Below are 20,255 nucleotides of genomic sequence, written 5' to 3' on the forward strand. Positions count from 1 at the left end.
TAGGTCACCCTATTTTTTATTTTTATTTCATGTGCTTCATAGCAAGAGGACATATCTAAATTCAAAATTACTAAAGTCTAAACTTTTTACTGAAAGTGGCATAGAGCATATTTTGGCATGGAAAATTAATTTATATTGTCAAATCTTCTCTTTTGTTCCTTTCTCTAACCCCCTCAAGACCCGTTTTTGTATTCATTGCCAACACAAACTTCTTGGTACCCTTTTAACAAATGAAGTATTCTTTACTCATTGCAGTAAATACTCTTATGAGCACTGGTAGCACTGGTTGTTTACTGGTTCTTGGCAAAACCTCTGCTTTTGAAACCAACAACAACAAAAAGATTTTTGCTCAGCTTCCCTTAACCCATGGATGCACGCCTAACATGGATTACTGCTTTTAAAATATGGTTCATTTTACATTCCCAGATTTCAGACCCTGAAAGTGTATGTAACAGATCAACTCTGAAAAACTGAGCCCTCTGAGGTGGGAGAGAACAGAGGACAGCAGGGCAAAGCCAAGAGCGCCAGTTCTATTTTAAATAAATTCATTGTTAAGCAAAATCTTTTTGATCTTGCTGTTTATCTCTTCTAAGGTTTTCTGAACTTTGAACTTTTCCACAACCATTTTTAGCTTTACAGACACTTCCCTTTTTATTTCATAAACCCAGCTTTGGACTAGTGGCTTAATTCAGCTCAAGATTTGAACTAGGAGGGCCATTCAAATTCGCTGTGGAGGCCACAAACTAAAAGAATGGTACCCTTGGAGGGGGAAATGCATGGTGAAATATTTCCTTCAGTCTCCTTCACACTTTTAATCGCCCCTCCTCCACTGCTGTGCTGGCTGGATACCATGGTTTTTTGTTCTGACCCTACTGACCTGCCTCTCAAACAAGAAGAGCTAATTACAAAAAGCCTTTACCAAGTCATGCTTGTTTTCAGTTGAACTCTCACCTAGCCATTGCTAAAATGTGGCGTTACAAAGATTTAGTGCAATTCTTGCAAATTCATTGGTTATATAATGCTTGCTCCTCCGTATTTCCAGCTATTTCTTTACCCCTGCAAGCTCTTCACTGCAAATAGGACTCTGTGACTTTGTCCAAGGTGTCTGGACACAAGCAGAGCCACTTCCACCACCTCCAGGGATAAATACTGCTGCCTTCCAGGGGAAAATACTGCGAAGCTTATGTAGGTGTTCTGGCAGGAGGGAAAGCCAAGAGAACTATTGCTGTTAACAGGAGTAAAAATGCAAAAATACTACAGCTCTACTGTCTAGCCCTAAGTGAAAGGAGATTTATTAGCAATGAATAAACAGGTAAGAAGCAACAATTGTTTCTTATTATTTAAGCAACAGAACAAAAAAGCGATGTGGTTGCAGGTAGTGGCTATGTACAAATGCAAAGCATAGCAATATGCATATTATTGCTCAAATTGTTTTATCTAGAAGCTTTCTAGGGCAGTAACGCTGCTAGAGCACTCAAGCTCTGCAAAACTTACTTGATTTTTCTTTCTACAACGAGAAAGGCAGAGGAGAATCTGAGAGAGTGGGAAGATAAGGATGTACAGCGGAGAAGCCATGATTATGGGAAGCAGGCAGCAATGTGGAGGTTTGCTTTGATGCCAGAATCTCACCATGGAGATTAACATGCCTTCCCAAATGAGGTGGGGAAGGTCAAGAAGAACAATTAAGTTTATTAAGAAAGATTCTAAGTGGTAGGTTTACAGGAGATAATCTTTCCATCATTTGAGGTCACTACTAACTCAGGAGAGAAACTTTGTGGATGAAGGCACTGTTACGTGTTTGGCATATCTATAAAGTAATAGACTAAGGAAAGCTGTTGCCCAACAGTGATAGTCTCCTAACCATAAAGGCACCATAAATGTAAAACCTCTTCATTTACATCAGCAGCAGTTACAGCACCCAGGATATCTGCAAACACAACAAGACACCTCTGCAATAGATGCACCAGAAGCTTTTTGTGCTACTGTCGTGATTCAAACCCGACTGGCAGCCAAACACCATGCAGCCCCTCGCTCACCCTCCCCCTGCCCTGGGGAATGGGGGAGCGAATTGGAGGGGTAAAGGTAAGGAAACTTATAGCTTGAGATAAAAGCAATTTAATAATTGAAATGAAATAAAATTAAAAAATAATAGTAATAACAGAATATGCAAATGAGCGATGCACAATGCAATTCCTCACCACCTGCTGACCGATGTCCAGCCCGTTCCTGGTTAGTGGTCCCAGAGGTGTGTGTGCCGGCACAGGCAGGATGCAGGAACAACCAAAAACCATGGATGAAACACAAAGACTACATCTATTCTTGTTACCTCACAACCTGGGGGAATCTCCGCAGCAGCACCCAGGCAGAGACACACAAGCGGGGATGCAGGCACCGCACAGCTCGGTCCTTGCTAGCCAGAAGGAGGAGAAGAAAGAAAAGATCTCAAACCTGCTGCTTTTGCCTGTTTATCAGGGATTTTCGCAGGTGTAGTTTTCCACGGTGCTTTGATCCTTCCCAACGCAGGGCAGGAATCTCAAGGATGTTCGATAAGGTGCCTCTGGGTCTCTCACAGGCCTATGCTATCTAAATGCAGACATTCTATCTGTCAAGCACACACAGCTAAACAACAACTAGCATGATATATGTGTTTTTCGACACCCCAGCTACAAGTCACTTGAGTGTGTTTACAAACCTCCTCGCTAATTTTTTGTTGTATTCCCACAGGAGGGAAGAACCCAAAACCGCCATCTTGGAAGAGAGAGTGCCCCAGCTTCCTGGCCCACCTTCATCTATATACTGAGCATGATGTTATAGGATATGGAATATTCCGTTGGCCAATTTGGGTCTGTTGCTCTGGCTGTGCTCCCTCCCAGCGTCTTGCACACCCGCGCACGGGCAGGACATGGGAAGTTGTAAAGCCCTTGATCTCTTAGCAACAACTGAAAACATCAGTGCTTTATCAGCATTCTTCTCATACCAAATCCCATACTCAATCCAAAACACGGCACTAGTCTAGCTACTAAGAAGGAAAATTAGCTCCATCCCAGCCAAAACCAGGACAGCTATGAAGCTGAAAACCACAGGGATGACCTACATGCTGGCACGACTGTGAGAGGCACCGCCCAGCCCTTGCTGATGCCTTTGCTCTTGTCTCTTCAGACATTCTGATGCGAGGGACATCAACGCACACAGTGTTTTTACCACTCTGCATTACAAACCTAATCACACGCGGAAAAGGAAGCAAATCTTAAAAAAAAAAAACCCAACCCCAAAACTCGGCCCTTGTTGGTAGACAAGCATTTTCCTTCGTTTAATTTGTTGCTTCTATGAAATCGTAAGGCCTCTGGAGATCAGACCTCAACATCCTTATTTCGGTACTGTCCTGCAGAATTACGATTTCTCTGGCAAATAAAGGAACACCGCCGCTGGGCGGTATTTACCGATTCACCCAGGCCCTTCAGCGCGCCGCGGGGCCTCCCGCTCTGCCGCCGGCGCGGCGCGGGGGGCACCGGGCACTCACCTGCCCGCCCCGCCCCGCCCCGCCGCGGCCGGGGAGGCGCCCGGCGGGCCCGGCCCGCAGCCGCAGCCGCAGCCGCAGCCGCAGTGGATGGCGGCCGCCGACCCGCCGGGTGCCGGGGACCTTTCGCAGCTGGTGAGCCCGGTGGCGGGGAGCGGGGGCCGGGTTCGGGGCCGCCCTTGCTGCGGGGCTCCACCTGGCCGGTGGGTGTCCCCCTCCCCGGTGGGGCCGAGTGGAGAAGCGCGGCGGGCCGGCGGGGAGGCGCCGTGCCCGGGGCCCGGTCCCTGCGGCCCGGCCCGGCTCGCTGGGCCGGAGCTCCCTCCGTGCGCCGCCGCCCGGGGCTCCTGCTTTCTGCTTTGTCTTTTATTTCCTCCCCCCGCAGGCGGAGAATCTGCTGTATCAGCTGCAGGAGAATTTTCAAGCTTTGACTGAAAAGATAACGCTGAGAAATATCCTCTTTCGTCTTTTGAGCCCGGGTGACCGACCCGCGGGAGAGGCTTCGTGCTCCTGCGGCTGCGGTTCTCCCCTGGACCGGGCTTGGTGTGAAGCGGGGCTTTGCTTCTTAACGGCGGGGTGCGCTTTTGTCCTAAACATCAAATTAAGATACAGTGATTAACGTTAACACCTATGGTGTAAAGATAGCTGAATTGCCCCCCAAGACCATTTATTCTCCCTTAGGCTAAGAAGGAAATCCTAAAAAATGTTGGACTAGAAGTACTATCAATCCCAGTGATCTAGTCTCTGTGTGACAATTCTTGCTTTCAAGTAAAATAAGCATCAAGGATTCTGTATAAAGATGATGTATAAAGATTCTGAAGGTATTAAAAAACATCTTCAAGAATGCCACTTACGTCAGTGTATCGCTGCATGTTGTTGGTTTAAAAAACAGCTGCTGCCCTCCAGAGCGTGGGAAGGTGAGCCCTCAAAAAGAGAAATTAAGACCTGAAGGGGCTCTGAACTTTCTCATTAGATGTACTTACAGAAGCTACCTCTGCTTTCTGAAACTGCAAATGTATTACATTTTCTAATTTTTCTTGACTTTTCAGGAAGTGGCTGCTTTAGCGTAAGAGAAGAATAATGTTTTAGCAGCTCTCCTATTCTGATTGTGTAGGTTGACTGTATGGTATCACCTAAAATAGTTCCTCAGAAAGAAAACAATCTCTTACACAGAAAATACTCCAGTTCACTCTTGGGCATACAGGAAGGCATTTGAAAATATTAAGAATTTGAATGCTTATCTGTTGCAAGAGAATGTGGGATTGTCTTGTAATAATACAACCTTGTGCATGCTTCATCTTGCATTAAACATGAATAAGTAAGAGGCTGAGACATCTGTAAGAAAGCTGCTTGTTTTTCTCACAGAAGGAAAAAACCTATAAAATCCTAGAATTAGTTATAAATAAGTTATCTTTAACTTTTTACTGGAAGAAATGGGCAAGCGCATTGATGACCTTGAGAAGCATGTTGCTGACCTGATGACAGAGGCTGGGATAGAAAACACCAATGAAGAGTTGAGAGTAAAGTAACTTAATTTTTACTGTATTTTATATGTTTCCACTATGGGTTTGAACTGTGGGCAGCACCTAGCATGAAAATATTGTTTACATATTTATCATACCTGTGTTTACTTGGATTTTAAAGTATACTTCGATTTTTAAAAAAATATATTTAAAATTACCTCAGATTTCCTTTTGCCAAAAGCCAAAGAAAGCTACCATTTTTTCAAAAGAAACCTGTAGCTTGCTGCTTCTGTTCCAGCTGAGTGCCAAATACAAAGGGGTAGTACAAGCTAATCCCAAACATGTAAACTGAGGCTGTTACATTTGTAATAAAATGTGTGCGGTTTAGAGCACTCTGCCCACCATGCCTGTCCCTCAAGTATGCTAACCTAGCTGACTGAGGATTCTCGCTGGTATGAATTTATGTACATCTGCTTTTAAAGGTGCTTCAGCTTCCCGATGTGTCTCAGAGCACACCTCTGGAATACATTCACCCTGAACACAGCAGTGGTTTGCTCCTGCAGCAGTAGGATGGGGGATGGAAGGAGCAAGGATAACTTCAGTATTATTGTCAAACACTCTGTAATACAAAATCATGCTACAGTTCAGGATTGTGTGATTTCATATCGCTGACTCCTGAAAATGCCACCCCCCCTCCCGGATGGATGCCTTAGTCGGTGTTCTTAATATTTATGTGACAGCATTGCTTCCGCGTTCTGTGGGTGCGAGTGATGTCTTCTTCCTGTTGCATGCTTTCCTGATTCAGACTGAGAGACATCAATTATTTTTGTCACTTAGAGACCGCTTACCCAGTGAAAGAGGACTGTCTGCAAATATATTTAAATTAGGCATCTATTAATTCTGATGCCTTTTTTGTGATAAGCTATGAAATAATTTTCAGAAATATAGAAAGACAATCTGTGAAGACGTATTTAATGGTACTTAATCTTCCTATTTTTATTAACTGTACTTAATCTTCCTATTTTTATGCTGAATCATATTCATGAATAATTAAACCACTAACCTACTTATTCACTGTTTCTTTGCAGCACTTAAATGAGGATGTGATCAAGCAAGATAAAGGGAGAACAGCACCACACTGAATGTAGAAGTTTACAACCAGTGTCACTAGTCACAAAAATCATCAGTGAAAACAAACATGCTTGCATCATGTCACAATATAATATCTCTTTTTTTTTTTTTTTTTTTTTTAAACTGTTACCCCAGGAAAAAAGCAGAAAGCTGGGTTTATTCATCAATGGGACACTGTATTTCCTGTAATTGGGAAAGAACTGTTAAATTTCAGGGAAGGCAAACCCACTATTTTGGACAGAAAACTATATCCTATATAGTGAACTTATCCAGTCACAAACTTCTTCAATGTATGAAAATGTATTTATTTTAATAATACTAAAATTGTCATTATAGTTCTTTGTTGCCTTTTTAACTTAAATGTTCTCAGAATAACAAGATCCTTCTGGGACAAAACTTTTCCATTTGCATGTGCCATTTTGATGCTTCTTTAAATGTTTTACGTTACAAAATGCACCTTATCTTACCTGATGTTGCTACAAAGGTGCCTTTGCAAAACTTCATCGGTCCAGTAAATATAAACTATTCTGCACTGAAAGAAATGGCAGTATTTGCACAGATTACAGCTGTTCAGTCGTTACTCTTTTCACAAGCCCACCCAAAGCTGTGCACACAAAATCATCCAGGTATGCACATTGTACCAATTTCCGTTCTTTAAATTGGCCATTTTGAAGAAAGAGCCTATTTTAAAGACTTTGAGATAGATAAGGGATTGTAGTTACCAAACGTGTCCTGAACAAGACATGCTATAGTCAAACAAAACAGGACATCTGCACTATCTTTAAGGTTCTTGTACACCAAAACAGTGGCACTTTTCACAGAAAAGATTGTTTGAAACTTAATGGGAACCTCTTATAACAGAAATTGAAGCATTACCAGGTAAATAGGATACCTCAGCTAATGAAGGATAGATTTCCAGTCTTAAAAAGGGAAATAAATAAGACCTGGGGAACTACAGGCCAGTCAGTCTCACCTCTGTGCCCGGTAAGATCATGGAGCAGATCCTCCTGGAAACTATGTTAGGGCACATGGAAAATAAGGAGGTGACTGGTGACAGACAACATGGCTTCACTAAGGGCAAATTGTGCCTGACAAATTTGGTGGCTGCCTATGACAGGGTTACAGCGCTGATGGATAAGGCAAGAGCAGCTGACATCATCTACCTGGACCTGTGCAAAGCTTTTGACACTGTCCCACACAACATCCTTGTCTCTAAATTGGAGAGACCTGGATTTGATGGATGGACCACTCAGTGGATAAGGAATTGGCTGGGTGGTCACACTCAAAGACTTGTGGTCAACAGCTCAGTGACCGAGCGGAGAGCAGTGATAAGTGGTGTTCCTCAGGGGTAGGTGTTGGGACAGGCGCTGTTTAACATCTTTGTTGGTGACATGGACAGTGGGATTGAGTGCACCCTCAGCAAGTTCACTGATAACACCAAGCTGTGTGATGCAGTCGACACACTGGAGGGAAGGGATGGGCCATCCAGAGGGACCTGGACAGGCTTGAGAGGTGGGCCTGTGCAAACCTCATGAAGTTCAGCAAGGTCAAGTGCAAGGTCCTGCACGTGGGTCGGGGCAATCACAAGCACAAATACAGGCTGGGAGATGAGTGGATTGAGAACAGCCCTGTGGAGAAGGACTTGGGGGTATTAGTGGATGGAAAACTATGAGCCAGCAACGTGCCCTCACAGCCCAGCAAGCCAGCCATATCCTGGGCTGCATCAAGAGAAGTGTGGCCAGCAGGTAGAGGGAGGGCATTCTCCCCTTCTACTCTGCTCTGGTGAGACCCTACCTGGAGTGCTGTGTCCAGCTCTGGGCACCCCAAAATAAGGACATGGACCTGCTCAAGAGGGTCTAGAGGAGGCCACGAAGATGATCAGGGGGCTGGAGCACCTCCCCTGTGAGGACAGGCTGAGAGAGTTGGGCTTGTTCAGCCTAGAGAAGACTGGGGAGACCTTATAGCTGCCTTCCAGTACTTAAAGGGGCCTACAGGAAAGATGGGGAGGGACTCTTTATCAGGGAGTGTAGTGATAGGATGAGGGGTAACGGTTTTAAATTGAAAAGGATAGATTTAGATTAGATGTAAAGAAGAAGCAGTTATTTACTGTGAGGGTGGTGAGACGCTGGCACAGGCTGTCCAGAGAAGTTGTGGCTGCCCCCTCCCTGGCCATGTTCAAGGCCAGGTTGGATGGGACTTTGAGCAACCTGGTCTAGTGGAAGGTGGCCCTGGCCCTGGCAGTGGGGGTGGAACTAGGTGATCTTTAAGGTCCTTTCCAACCCAAACCATTCTGTGATTCTATGATTCTGTGAAATATTCTTAAAACTTCAGCAGGTATTAATACTTAGCATCTATTACACAGTTTTCATTAATATCAAGAAATCATTGTAATCAATGCTTCAATCATGTAGATTTGCAAGCAATGTCAAACTCAGGGGAGAGGTTGATATGCTAGAGGACAGGCTGGAGAAATGGGCCAACAGGAACCTCCTGAAGTTCAAGGGCAAGTGCTGAGCCTTGCCTCTAGGACAGGGTAAGCTTATGCTGCAGGGCAGTTGTGAGGGGCTGGCTGGCATGCAGCTTTGCAGGAGAGGAGTGGGGTCTGGTGGGTAAGTTGAGCGTGAGTCAGCAGGGTGCCCTGGCAACAAAGGCTGCAGCCATGTACTGGTCACTATTAGCACAAGTAGAGCCAGCAGGTCATTCCCCTCTAGACCACACCCAGAATACTGTGTTAATTTTGGGGCTCCCCAGCTCAAGAAATATGTGTTATGAGAGAGTTAAAACAAAGCCACCAAGATATGGTGGAGTACAAAGCATACGAGGGTTTGAGAGAATTCTGTTAGTTCAGCCTTAAGAAGACTACAACTTCTTGCTAGCAACAACTACCTCATAGTAGAGCATGGGGAACAGTTAGACTAATTGGAGGTGTTTTACACGAAAGAGAGTTAATAGACACAAGCTGGAACACAGGAAATTCCAACTAAATGCAAGAAACACTTTTTTCAACTATTAAAATGCTCAAGTGAAAAAGTGTTTTTTTCAACTATTAAAGAACAAACTTTCCAGAAAGGCTGAGGAAATCTCCATCCATAGAGATACTCAACAGTGGACACAGTCGTGGGCAACCTGACCAAGTGGGACCTGCTTTGACTGGGAGGTTGGTGGTGTCTACTTTGTGTTGTGACAAACTGGACCAAAAGTACAGGTACCTCTCTTCTGCAGAGTCTGGTTTGTTTTATCTTGATCCTGTACATATGCATGTATCAGTTTAAAAAACCAAAAAAACCCAAAAACCCCCAAAAACCCCAAACCAAGAAAACCCACACAACACCAGCTCCACTACCACAAAAGCTGTCAGAAATGCAAATGGAAACTTCAAAAGCCATGCCACAGTGGACTCTAAGTCTCACAAGTATATATGCATTTTAGTACACCCTTAGACAAATTGGAGGTCAAATGAGAGAAAGCACAGCTCATCCTTTCTTCAGCTGTTGATTACGCAGTCAGCTCCAGAACCGCAATTAGCCTTTGGCACTGCAGAATCTACTAAGTACTTCAAACTGACTACTGTGTGCATAAGCACCATAAAAAACCAAGTCCATCACAAGTGAATTAATTGGGGGGGGGGGGGAGGGAGGCCACGAGTGTGTGTGCACAAAGTCATGGAAGATGTTTTCTCTGAGTTTTGCTAAATATTAATAAATGCACCTTAGTGTTTTATTCCTATTTTTAGTGGGTACAGAAGACCAAGATACTATGCAAGGAAATCCTGACAGAAGTGATAAGCCCTCATCTTCAACATTATGACTTTGCATCCAATCACATTTGGGTTTATTCTCAAATTTAAATAGCTAAAGAAAATAAAGGTCAATAAGTGTAACTCACTTTATTCTTTTAAAAAAACTATAGTATAGTTTTCCCAGGTATTTGTGTAACAAAAGCAAACAAACAGTTGAAATGTTTTTCTGCAAACAGGCTTTTTGTGTATGAAAATATGTAATACCATAAGGACAACACAAAGTAAAGTCTTTAAAATTAAAAATAAATAAACAACCCCAAATTGGTTTCAGGATTACTGCAGTCAGACAGTTCCAGGCTTCGTGTCTTCTACTTCTCCAAATGGACTTCAAACCTTTCAAATAATTCAAAATATGCTCAAAAATGAAGGATTTGTAAGTTTTTTTCTTTTAATATATATATATGTACACACATACACAAGAATAAATTTAAGTGGACGTAGGGTTAAAAAAAAGGCAGCCCCAAAGAAATGTCAGTATCTGTATTTAGTGGAATAATCTTTTGGCGATACCACCAAACCTCGACCTTTGCGGGCTCCTCTATAAACAGTTTCTATAATGTCAATCATCTCTTGCTTATCTTCCATTGCCCAGTTGATCTTGTTGTTATTACCTGTACCTAAATCAATCATGATGTGTTTGTTCCTTTAAAGGGAGAGAAAAAAAAAAAAATCAGACAAGTTAACAAAGTATTATAATTCAGAAAAAACCTCTATATTCCCCACAAGAATGGCTTGTAGGATTCAAAAGAAGCCCTTATAACATGAACAGGCTTGCAAAATGAGCCTCAAAGAAAGGAGTATCCACTCCTGTCACTCAAGTTGACATTTTACTGCCTATTTCTAAAGCTAGAACAAAGACTGCAAACATGCCCCCGAGATTGTTACTCAGTGCAATCATCCTTCAGCATATTCCTCATTGTTTGTATTTCTTTCCCACTACTGCCTAACACCAAAGAGAGTTCCACGCTTGTCAGTAGCACACTTTATCTCATCAATGTAGACGCCTTAGCTCCAAAACAAGTAATACTTTGGGTATATCTTTAAAGCAAGTTTGACAGGCTTGACTGCTGTATTACTGCAGTATTCTATACAGGGAGTTTCAGATTTAAAACTAAAACCAATGGATAATAAAACCAGTTTTCACTATCACTAATTTGTACACTATTATCAGAATATTTACTAGGCTAGCTGGAAAACATGCCATTTTACTATTTAATCAGTTTACTCTTTTGTAGAGCAATGAAAATATAAGCATCAATATGCTGATGTGTATTTAGAAATGATCTACTGAGACACTGTATTTGATACACAAAAAATTTAACTGAGTTACATTCTAGAACCATCATGTACCTGAAGAAAAACATGACGGTACAGGGATCATACAACTCGTACATCTTGTTGAAGTCTGGTACTTCAGTGATATCCACAAGATAAATAACAGCAAAGTTTTTTACCTAAACAGAAGAAAACAGGAAATATAAAAGCAATATATATTACCAAGCCTTTATTTGTATTACTGATTAAAAGACATAACCTTTCAGTACTGCAACATTTACTTTCCAAAATACCGTCATAAAAATCACAGTAAACTATCTTGCCATTATTTTTAGCCACAACAACCAATTAACATGGAAAATATTTTAAAATATAGCCAAGATGCTCATTTCACATCCAGTATCAGCTGGAAAGATACTATGCTAAATCAACATCCAGAGAAACAAATGCCCTTTATATACAACTGAGACCTCACAGTGACATGCCCAGCTCTAAACAAGTGGAGTAACTGCTTTGTGCAAGCCAAGCTGACGCATTTTGCTTCTGTCGTCAGCTGCTTATAGACTTCAGAAAATTAATGATCTAAACTGTCCTGGTGCCTGCTTCCAAGCATTTTTTCCCCCTCTAAACCACGTAATTTGTTTAACGAGGCTCAATAAATGAAAATAAACCTGGTAATAATAAAAACTGACAGCTTTTTTTGAGAGGTGTAAAGCTAAAAAAGGAGCTTAAAAATTCAACTAATAATGAAAAAAAGACCGTGATGAAAGCTATTCTCTGGGCAGTTCTAGTAAAACAGGCTTTCATTTTGCAGATTTACTGAGTTAAATGCACAAGAATCCCTCCCCTTTAATGTCATAGTTAATGTCTTCATTCCTGAAACAAAAACATGTCACATTTTTGTTTCCTAGATGTAGCGTATTTGACCTTAAGTGGAATTAGAGGAAGTTTTAGTTTCTAAATTTAGCTCATACACACATAGTAGAAATTAACACACACGCATTAAAATAGAAGTCAGTAGGCATCTAAATTACACAAACCTTTAACGGTAACTGTACTCATGCATTATACCATGAACGCACAACCTTGCTGCCCCATCCTTACTTACATACAAGTACAATTTCAGTCCTTCCCATCTGACTATGCAAAATTACCAGTTTGAGATAACACATCTGGTTTAACATTTATGACAAACTTACTGTTTGTCACAGTACTTCCCACTTGTTAATTTTGCTGTCAAATGTCTGGAAATGCTATGATGAGTATAATTTTTGCTTGATGTAAAGATGTTTTATTTTAGTCCACAAAATAGGATTAGACTGTACCAGAAAAATATTATCTGTGGTGTACCCTGTACTTAAACATCCTAGCAGGCACTTTAATTGAGAAGTATGGAGATGCTTGTTTACAAAAAAACAGAAGCACACAGTAAATAAGTTTTGATGGACTTCTTGTCTCAAGACAGTTTCTAAATTATAAAAAAATAATCACACTTCGAAGATGTACGTAAGTATTAGTAGCAAAGAAAGTAAAATCTCTTCTGGAGTGAAACAGCATTTGAACGGTTTTTACTGTGCTATTACGGAGTCAGTTATAATCCTAGACTCTGTCAATAACCTAATGAAAACATCCTATTTAAGCCATATTCCAAAACAGGCAAAAGGCAAAGCCTTGAAAACCTAAGTTACTCATAATATCAAACTCTAACACCCTCTGAAGTGATCATTCATGCCCATTTCAATTTTATATGAAAGATTTCTAAGAAACTTACTGGGATGTTCAGAGTCAAAAATTTAGCTGGTAAGTGACTGAAGTTACTCCCTGGTTAGCCTTAGGAGGCAGAAGACAATTTTGTTTGTTTTGAGTTTTTGTGTTGTTTTGTTTTTAAAACAAAAAAAATCCAAAACTTGAAGAGCCATTTTCATTTTCTCCCATCATTTCTTCTTCCATCCTGCTGGCATTTTTAGCATCAGCAGCACAGCTTCACCGTGTGGGGAAATTTCTACAACACATGCAGCAATTCCACAAACTAAACAGAATCTCTGAACAATTACTTCATTTGGAGATTAGAAAGTAATTTTAAGTTAAACCAAGCATTAATACAACATTCTTAGGACCTGCTTTGTTCCCTGAAAAATTAGTGCAAGGAGATTATATGTTGCACCAGAAGGCCACTATGAAGCACTGCTAAACCAAAATTTTACTTTCAAGAACTGTGTACTCCACATAGTACTGGAACAACAAAACTTGCAGTTAGCTTTGCATTATATACATTTAATTTAGTTGAGCTGTTGCAAAACCAGAAATGCTTGTCACTAACAATGAACATCAACAGCCTAAGATTTTAGAAAAAAAGAACCAGACTATTCAAGTTTTAAATAAGTTATTACATAAATCTTACTCAAAAAGACTGGATCATTTATATCACCTTTGCACAGCATATACACAAGTTATCACCGTAACCTAAGTATCTCAGGCATTAACTGAATCTTCTCTACCTACGTTTACAGAAGTGAAACTGATGACAGTTGCTTGCTCAAAAGCTTGTATGAAGTCTAAAGCGTACCTCAAAGCTAGATACGGACTCTCAAATTTGTTTTCAAAACTTTAAAAGTGGCTCTATTCTCTCCCCCTTGCTTTCTTAATTTCAAATCTGACAAGATTACCACTCCAAAACCACTTAGCTTGCAAGGGTGTTGAATAAGGATGTGTTTTGTTGAGTTTGGACACTGGCTGCCAAGGTTGCCCATGACATGGGCCTTGCCATGCTACGCTCTGATATAGGCAGCAGCAGGAGGTTGGGATTCAGGCCTAAGAATGAGCTAGATGAAAACATGGGTAAGAGGCTAAATATGGAAGGGGTGATGCAGAAGCACTGCTGTGTCCATAATATCTACTGTTTAGTTGCCAATGCCAGACTGGGCAGGCTTGTCACCAAGAGGTATTTTATGGTAACAGAAGACAAGCCCTGCAGAACTCTCTGCACAGTATTGACCAGTTTTACAGCCCGAAGAAGCATTTACTGTCTCAGACACAATACTGGAGCCAAGATACAGCGGCACGGAGCCAGCTGCACAGCAATACAGGGCAGCGTCTGAGCCAGCTTCACACGCAGCCAGCTCTAACTCACAAGGCTTTAGCTTAGGCTTCATTTTAAGCAAAAGCAAATGAAGTATTTATGGATTCAGGCTGGTATGGATGCAGGAGTTGATCTGTACTTTAGCTAGTAAGTCTGTGGAGACAAACCAAAGCCCAACCTCTCCCCATCCATGGACATGAATCCATACCCCAGACACAGCTGTCGGAGCAAGAACTACATTCCTACATAGAACAAGCTTCGCTGTCATTTATTTCAAGGCAGCGGTTGCTATGAAGTTCTCTTTCTGACTTTTGAGTTATAACTGGGGATACAGTCTTGAGACCTCCAGGTAAGAAATAAATACAACTCTGATCAAGCAAACCACACTAAATAAAAGCAGTTGCAGTTGTAACAATTGAGACTACACAGAGGTTGTTAATGTGAACCAAAATTTTACTGTCCAGACAATATGCAAAAAACTTGTGGTATTTTAGAAGTTGAACACATAACACAAATTTACTCTGAAAGTGCTTAACCTCATAACATACACTGTAGATTTGTTGCAGTGTCAGCTGCTTTCTGAAAAAAAAAAACAACCCTCTAGTGATAGACCTCCTTTTGGACAGCTCCATACTTGTTCAACATCTGAAGATAAAAACATTTTCAGCAGAAAAACAAGACAGATATCAAATTTTGAATGTATTTATTTCTGACACTCTGACTTTCTTTATCCATCTTTCAACTCAAAACTTTCCGTCTTACCCGGCCATCATAGCTGCTGTTCACAGGGACAAGACAGAGTAGGAAACTAGAAGTCAACAGCAGCATGGATTCAAAATTTTATCAGACTTACTTTCATGTGTTGGGCTTCAATTTTGGTTGGGGTTTTTGTTTGTGTTGTTTGGGTTTTTTTTAATTGCTGTAGCTTCACAGATTAGTCTACGTTATCAACACGCATATACACAAACCAAAAGTACATGATTGCCTAGCCACAGTTACAGACTATTTTAATACTTGACGGAACTGTATCTGCTTAGGTGGACTAAATGGAACGGCTCAAGACTACAAAGCAGAGGAATCTATAGGACCCTTAACATCAGATACAGATTCTGTATCCTATCTTGATCAAGACCACACACTTAGCTGGTAAATAGGAAGACACAGATGTAGGAAAAACCATATGCCAGATGAGAGAAATCTCATTTGTCCTCCAGAGTTCTCCCTCCTGACTTTCTTCAGCAGCAATGTCATTCCAAAAACAATTTAATGCATTCTGACAACATGAGATTGCCACAGCAATATGATCAATGACTAGGAAGAATGGCAACAATCATGAAGTTTCTTTGAATTTCTGTTAGAGATAAGCAATACTCTTCTTTTTTTAAGCTCCCTTTAAGAAGCAAGTCTCACAGCCATATGTTACTTTATGGCCCAAAGCGCATACAGCAAATACCTAACAAAATCTGAGAAAATATCTCAGATTCCATCTCATCTTCCTAACCAGTTTCTAGACAATATTTTTTATGTTTAGATGGCTTCATGGACCAGGAAATCACAGGAAAAGGAAGACAGGAACTGAGACTAGCTTTTGCAACAAATCATGCAGGTTGATGGTGGCTAGCAGATCTGCATTACTGAACTGAAAGAGGCTGCTAACACAGTAAGTACAAACTTGAAAGTCTGTACTGTCAATATTTATTTGAATTTCTTTTCCTGATAATTATGCTGTAAGTTTAGGTGATAAACTTCTACAGGAAAAGAGAAAGACATTATACTGCTGAGAGCAATGCTTACAGCTAATAATTCTGAAAACTATAGATATGAGTAAGTGGATTAGCTTCGCTTAACTTTAATTACAAACACTAGTAACTATAATACTGATGTTTTTTTATAGGTCTCTCTTTCCATGTCCCCCCTTTTCCTCTCTCACTTTTCATGTAAGCTTAACAGAAAGGCAGAGGCACAACTAATGTTTGAACAAAAGCCACAGCTATTCACGCCTCTGATTACAGTTAAATAAATGTAAAACATCTGAAAAATCCTCCCTAAACCCACATTGACCCAATACCAGGGATTGGTTAAAGTGACCTGGTTTCACAAGAGGTTATCTGATTTACAGTATTCAGTTCTAGATAAATCATGGGTTTAAAATATTTCTTTAAAAAGGGGTACAAAAAGTAATTTAGCAGCCAAAGCCTTGTATTTCAGGGGGTGTTTTTTTATAATTGTGAGCCTCCTTTCAAAAAAAGTATTTTTTTAAGAAGGTGTTCCAGAGGAATTTTGTGAAATGCAGTTCTTAGACGTTTGTTTGAAACCCTGACAAAGCAAAAATTGAACATCTTACAATTATCATGTGGTTTTGAAACTCAGTAAAACCTTGCTTCTTTTTCACCTAACACTTGGGAGGGGAAAAAAATGTCAACTGTAAATGGAGTACATTTCAGTGAAAATAATCTGCTTTGTATTTTCACATAGTGTTCCAGTTTCTTTTTCCCCAAAAGGATTCAAACTGAAAAAAACATATTTTCCTAATATAAAGTACAGATAAATATTACTGCTACACAAAAATATGCTGCAGACTACAATATTGCACCATGGTAACAAATGTAAAATATGGCTACATTTTCTTCAAATGTAGCATGCAATTATAGCATGTTAACATTCTGTATTATTCTCTAGTATAAACACCTGTACAAGTGGAACTTTTACTCACTCTTTAAAACAGCAGAGATCCAAACATGGCTTGTAAGCAAGAGGATGAGGAAGGATCTCCCCTTTAATTTGCCATTTCTGCAGAGGGAGATTTTTAAATAAGAAGTTACATTGTTCTTTCTTCCCCCAGTCACCCCTAACTGCCAATACGTCTGCCAAATTGCCAAGCATCCTGCCAAAAGTTGATACTAACAGTATCTGAGCATAAGACACTCCCACCACGTTAAACACAAAATGTCTACATTAAACGATGTCACAACTCCTTACTGTATTCTAATATGTCTCAACATTTGGCTATAGGTATAAATCTCTTCTAGGGATTTTTGAGATAGAAGTTCATTTACTTAAAAGTAACATTAAAAGAGGAAGGAGTACACCATGAAAAAAGCTCTATATCAAGTTATGCAGTACGCACACAATTTTACATGAAGATTGCTGACTCCTTTTCCTACCCGAGTTACCATTTCTGCTTCAGATTTTTTTGCTTCATTTCAATGTGGTTCAGTTAAAGAAGAGCTGTCAATTGTCTGCATCTATCACTATGCAAAACCTTTACCAAATACATGAAAAGAGAAATTATAGCTGATTGTGTATGTTAACAGTCTTAATTTTTCTTCAATATCTATCTTTCTTAAGTGAGTGACCAGCTGCCAGCAGGCATTCAGTTTCCATCTGAAAACAGCTTCAGAATTTGGCTCCTAAAATTTAATTTTGCCCATGCAACTCATGTGCCTCCACGAATATAACTGATAGATTAATCAACACCATCCTGTACATTTTAGGATCTCACCAGTTTTAAGAGTCAAAATGAAAGTAAGTTTTCAAGTTATTCAAATGGAAATCTGAAGTTACTATACATTCTTATTGTAAAATTAGTACTGCATTACCTAGTCACAGCAGTCTTACTACCAAGCACTTGTTTCTGCTTGCTGACGTTTGTTAAATGAGGGATTATTAACAGGCAGCGATTTTGATTTCAGAACTGGCAACGCTCTTTTCACCCCATTAAATACTACAAATATCAGGGCAGTCGATGACTTTAGGAGACACTCATGAAAGCAAAACAAACAGCTTTCTCACTGCCTCCTAAAGCTGGAATACCTCTCCAGAAACCTGCCTCAGGGTTCGTATTAAACCACATGAAACGCTGAGCGCAGAAAGCACCCGTCTCACGTTACAGCTGCAGTTTACCTTCTCAGCAATGCTGTATAAGACTTCATCCATTTTCATGCAGGTCGGGTCCCAGTCGTGTCCGAAGCGGATGACGACGACTCGGTCCTCTTCCGAGAGGATGGCCTGGTCCACCTGCCAGCCGTTGTGCAAGTGCGGCAACATGTACGACATCCTGAAGGGCGGGCGGCGGGCCTGCGGGACGACAGCGGCCACCCGGGAGCTGACAGCCCGGCCTGCCCTCGCACGGCACCGCCGGCCCACCCCCCTCCCCCGCCTCCCCGGCGGGGCCCACCACCCCCCGCGGGCCCAGCCCGGCGTTTAGCGGCCGCGGCGCAGCGATACCGTCAACTCGCCGGGCCCTTACGGGACGCCGGCGGGCACCGGGCACCGAGCTCCAGGGCCGAGCCGCCGAGCCCCCGCCTCGCCCCGTCCCATCCCATCCCATCCCATCCCCACCGCACCCTGTGGGCGTCCTTCTCTCGGAGAAACGGGGCAACGGATCCGCGGCGGGAAAGGGCCCGGAAGTGAGGACAGACGTCGGCAGCGCGGGCACGCCCCTGGGAAACGCGCTTCCGCCCCGCGGAGGGGGCGGGGCTTCCCCAGCGGGCGGGGCAGAGCGCGGCGGAGGGGCGGGGGAGGCCGCTTGGACCGTACCAAGTGTGAAGGCGGGCGGGAGGGAGAAGGGCTTGGACCGTACCTAGCGGGGGAGGGGGGCCGAGGAAGCAGAGTCCCCGGTGGCGTGTCGCAGGTCATCGCCGCCGGAGTGACGTGGCGGGGCCTGCGAGAGCCCCTGCGTCAGGGCTGGGGCCAGGCAGCCGTGCCCAGGGCCAGGCGGAGGCGTTGTCCTCTCAGGGGTCTCTGTGCCCCCATCCCACCCACTGCGGAGCCAACCCCAAGCGAGGGCACCTGGGCTGGGGCCTGGCCCCTGGGCGATGGCCAAGAGGGCAAACAAAATGGCAGGTGGCCCTGTGGGGGTGTGCCTGCAGCCCGAGAAACCAGGTGCACCCAAATGGGTGGGCAGGTTGTGCTGCCTGTCTGCTGGCTGGGGCCACGGGCATGTCCCCTCACAAGAGGGATGTGGAGCCACGCCGCGGTGGTGGGTGCAAGTGGCCCAGGCGGAGCTGCTGGGTGGCACCGGGAGGATGAAACAGACGTCACCACAGCCCAAACCTCCATCTACCTGCTACTGATCACTCTACGACGTTAACAAAGCTCCCTGTGCCTCCATTGGAGTTTGCCAAGGAGATACTGCAACAGAGAGAGAGCAACTCCATGCATCTGGTTATGGAAGATTTTGTCAGTGCATTAACCCACAGCAATGAACATCTTCACGCTGGAGGTAGTGCTGCTTGTGGCTGGAGTCCTGTGTGAAGGTGCAGGTGTGTTTGAATCAGCTGGGTCACAACTGCACGTCCATCTTCTGTGTTTCTTTCTGATGCTCCCTACACCCAGGACTAACCCTGCCCGTGGGAGCTGCGCTGCCCGGCCCCTGGCAGTAGCTGCACTTGGGGACCATTACACTCTCTCATCTCTCGCAGTCCAAACGCCAGTAACACACTGGGTAAATGTTTCGGTTGAAGTGATCAGCAGCGAAACCAGGACATTTCGGCTGCAGAGTCAAGCTGGCCATTGCGATCGGGCATTCCAGGCCAATCTTTTTGCTCCCCGAAAGGCATATATATTATTGTACGCTGTGCACTCATTTAAAAGTTTAGCTTGCAGCAGACAGGGAGAAAAACATATTTCCCACTATATCTCCACCTACAAGTTTTCTCACTTTCATCCTTCCGATTCTTTCCCCATCCCACCGGGGGGGGGAGCAAGCGGGAGGCTGTGTGGGGTTTAGTTGCCGGCTGGGTTTAAACCACCACAGGTACCAAATTCCTTTGCCCCGGTATTGCAGACCTCTCAAAAAACTATCAAAGTCCTCGTTCTGCATCGTATCACCTTTCTAGAAAATTCAGTGCCGGGGAGTGTGAGAGGAGAGGAAGGCACTCTGGTCCCACTCCAGACAAAAGCACCCGGGCTCTGGCCGTCCCCGCCGCGTGGGCCGCAGCCGGGTCGCAGCCAGGCCTGCCTGGAGGCGCGGGAGTGCCCACGGAAGGAAGG

The 20,255-nt window shown here is 42.9% G+C and overlaps 2 protein-coding genes across 4 annotated transcripts; one reads left to right on the forward strand and one right to left on the reverse strand.

The window, feature by feature from the left end:
* Nucleotides 1–3,511: 3,511 nt before the first annotated feature.
* HSBP1L1 (heat shock factor binding protein 1 like 1) lies at nucleotides 3,512–6,650 on the forward strand. 2 transcript variants are annotated; one of them, XM_074848540.1, is made up of 4 exons: nucleotides 3,512–3,652; nucleotides 3,900–3,966; nucleotides 4,940–5,039; nucleotides 6,066–6,650. In XM_074848540.1, exons 1-4 carry the CDS (start codon nucleotides 3,608–3,610, stop codon nucleotides 6,070–6,072), a joined length of 219 nt encoding a protein of 72 aa, XP_074704641.1. In that variant the 5' UTR covers nucleotides 3,512–3,607; the 3' UTR covers nucleotides 6,073–6,650. The 2 variants fall into 2 exon arrangements, with proteins under 2 accessions (XP_074704641.1, XP_074704632.1); XM_074848531.1 differs by having other exon boundaries at nucleotides 4,940–5,034; nucleotides 6,066–6,507.
* Nucleotides 6,651–9,979: 3,329 nt separating this feature from the next.
* TXNL4A (thioredoxin like 4A) lies at nucleotides 9,980–18,716 on the reverse strand. Of its 2 annotated transcripts, XM_074829849.1 has the most exons (4): nucleotides 18,608–18,716; nucleotides 18,165–18,338; nucleotides 11,258–11,361; nucleotides 9,980–10,550 (listed from the first exon to the last, which is right to left on the reverse strand). In XM_074829849.1, exons 2-4 carry the CDS (start codon nucleotides 18,315–18,317, stop codon nucleotides 10,379–10,381), a joined length of 429 nt encoding a protein of 142 aa, XP_074685950.1. In that variant the 5' UTR covers nucleotides 18,318–18,338; nucleotides 18,608–18,716; the 3' UTR covers nucleotides 9,980–10,378. The 2 variants fall into 2 exon arrangements, with proteins under 2 accessions (XP_074685950.1, XP_074685957.1); XM_074829856.1 differs by lacking the exons at nucleotides 18,165–18,338; nucleotides 18,608–18,716 and adding an exon at nucleotides 16,975–17,051.
* Nucleotides 18,717–20,255: the final 1,539 nt, after the last annotated feature.

This window comes from Strix aluco, chromosome 1, assembly GCF_031877795.1.
Source record: "Strix aluco isolate bStrAlu1 chromosome 1, bStrAlu1.hap1, whole genome shotgun sequence".
NCBI lineage: Eukaryota > Metazoa > Chordata > Aves > Strigiformes > Strigidae > Strix > Strix aluco.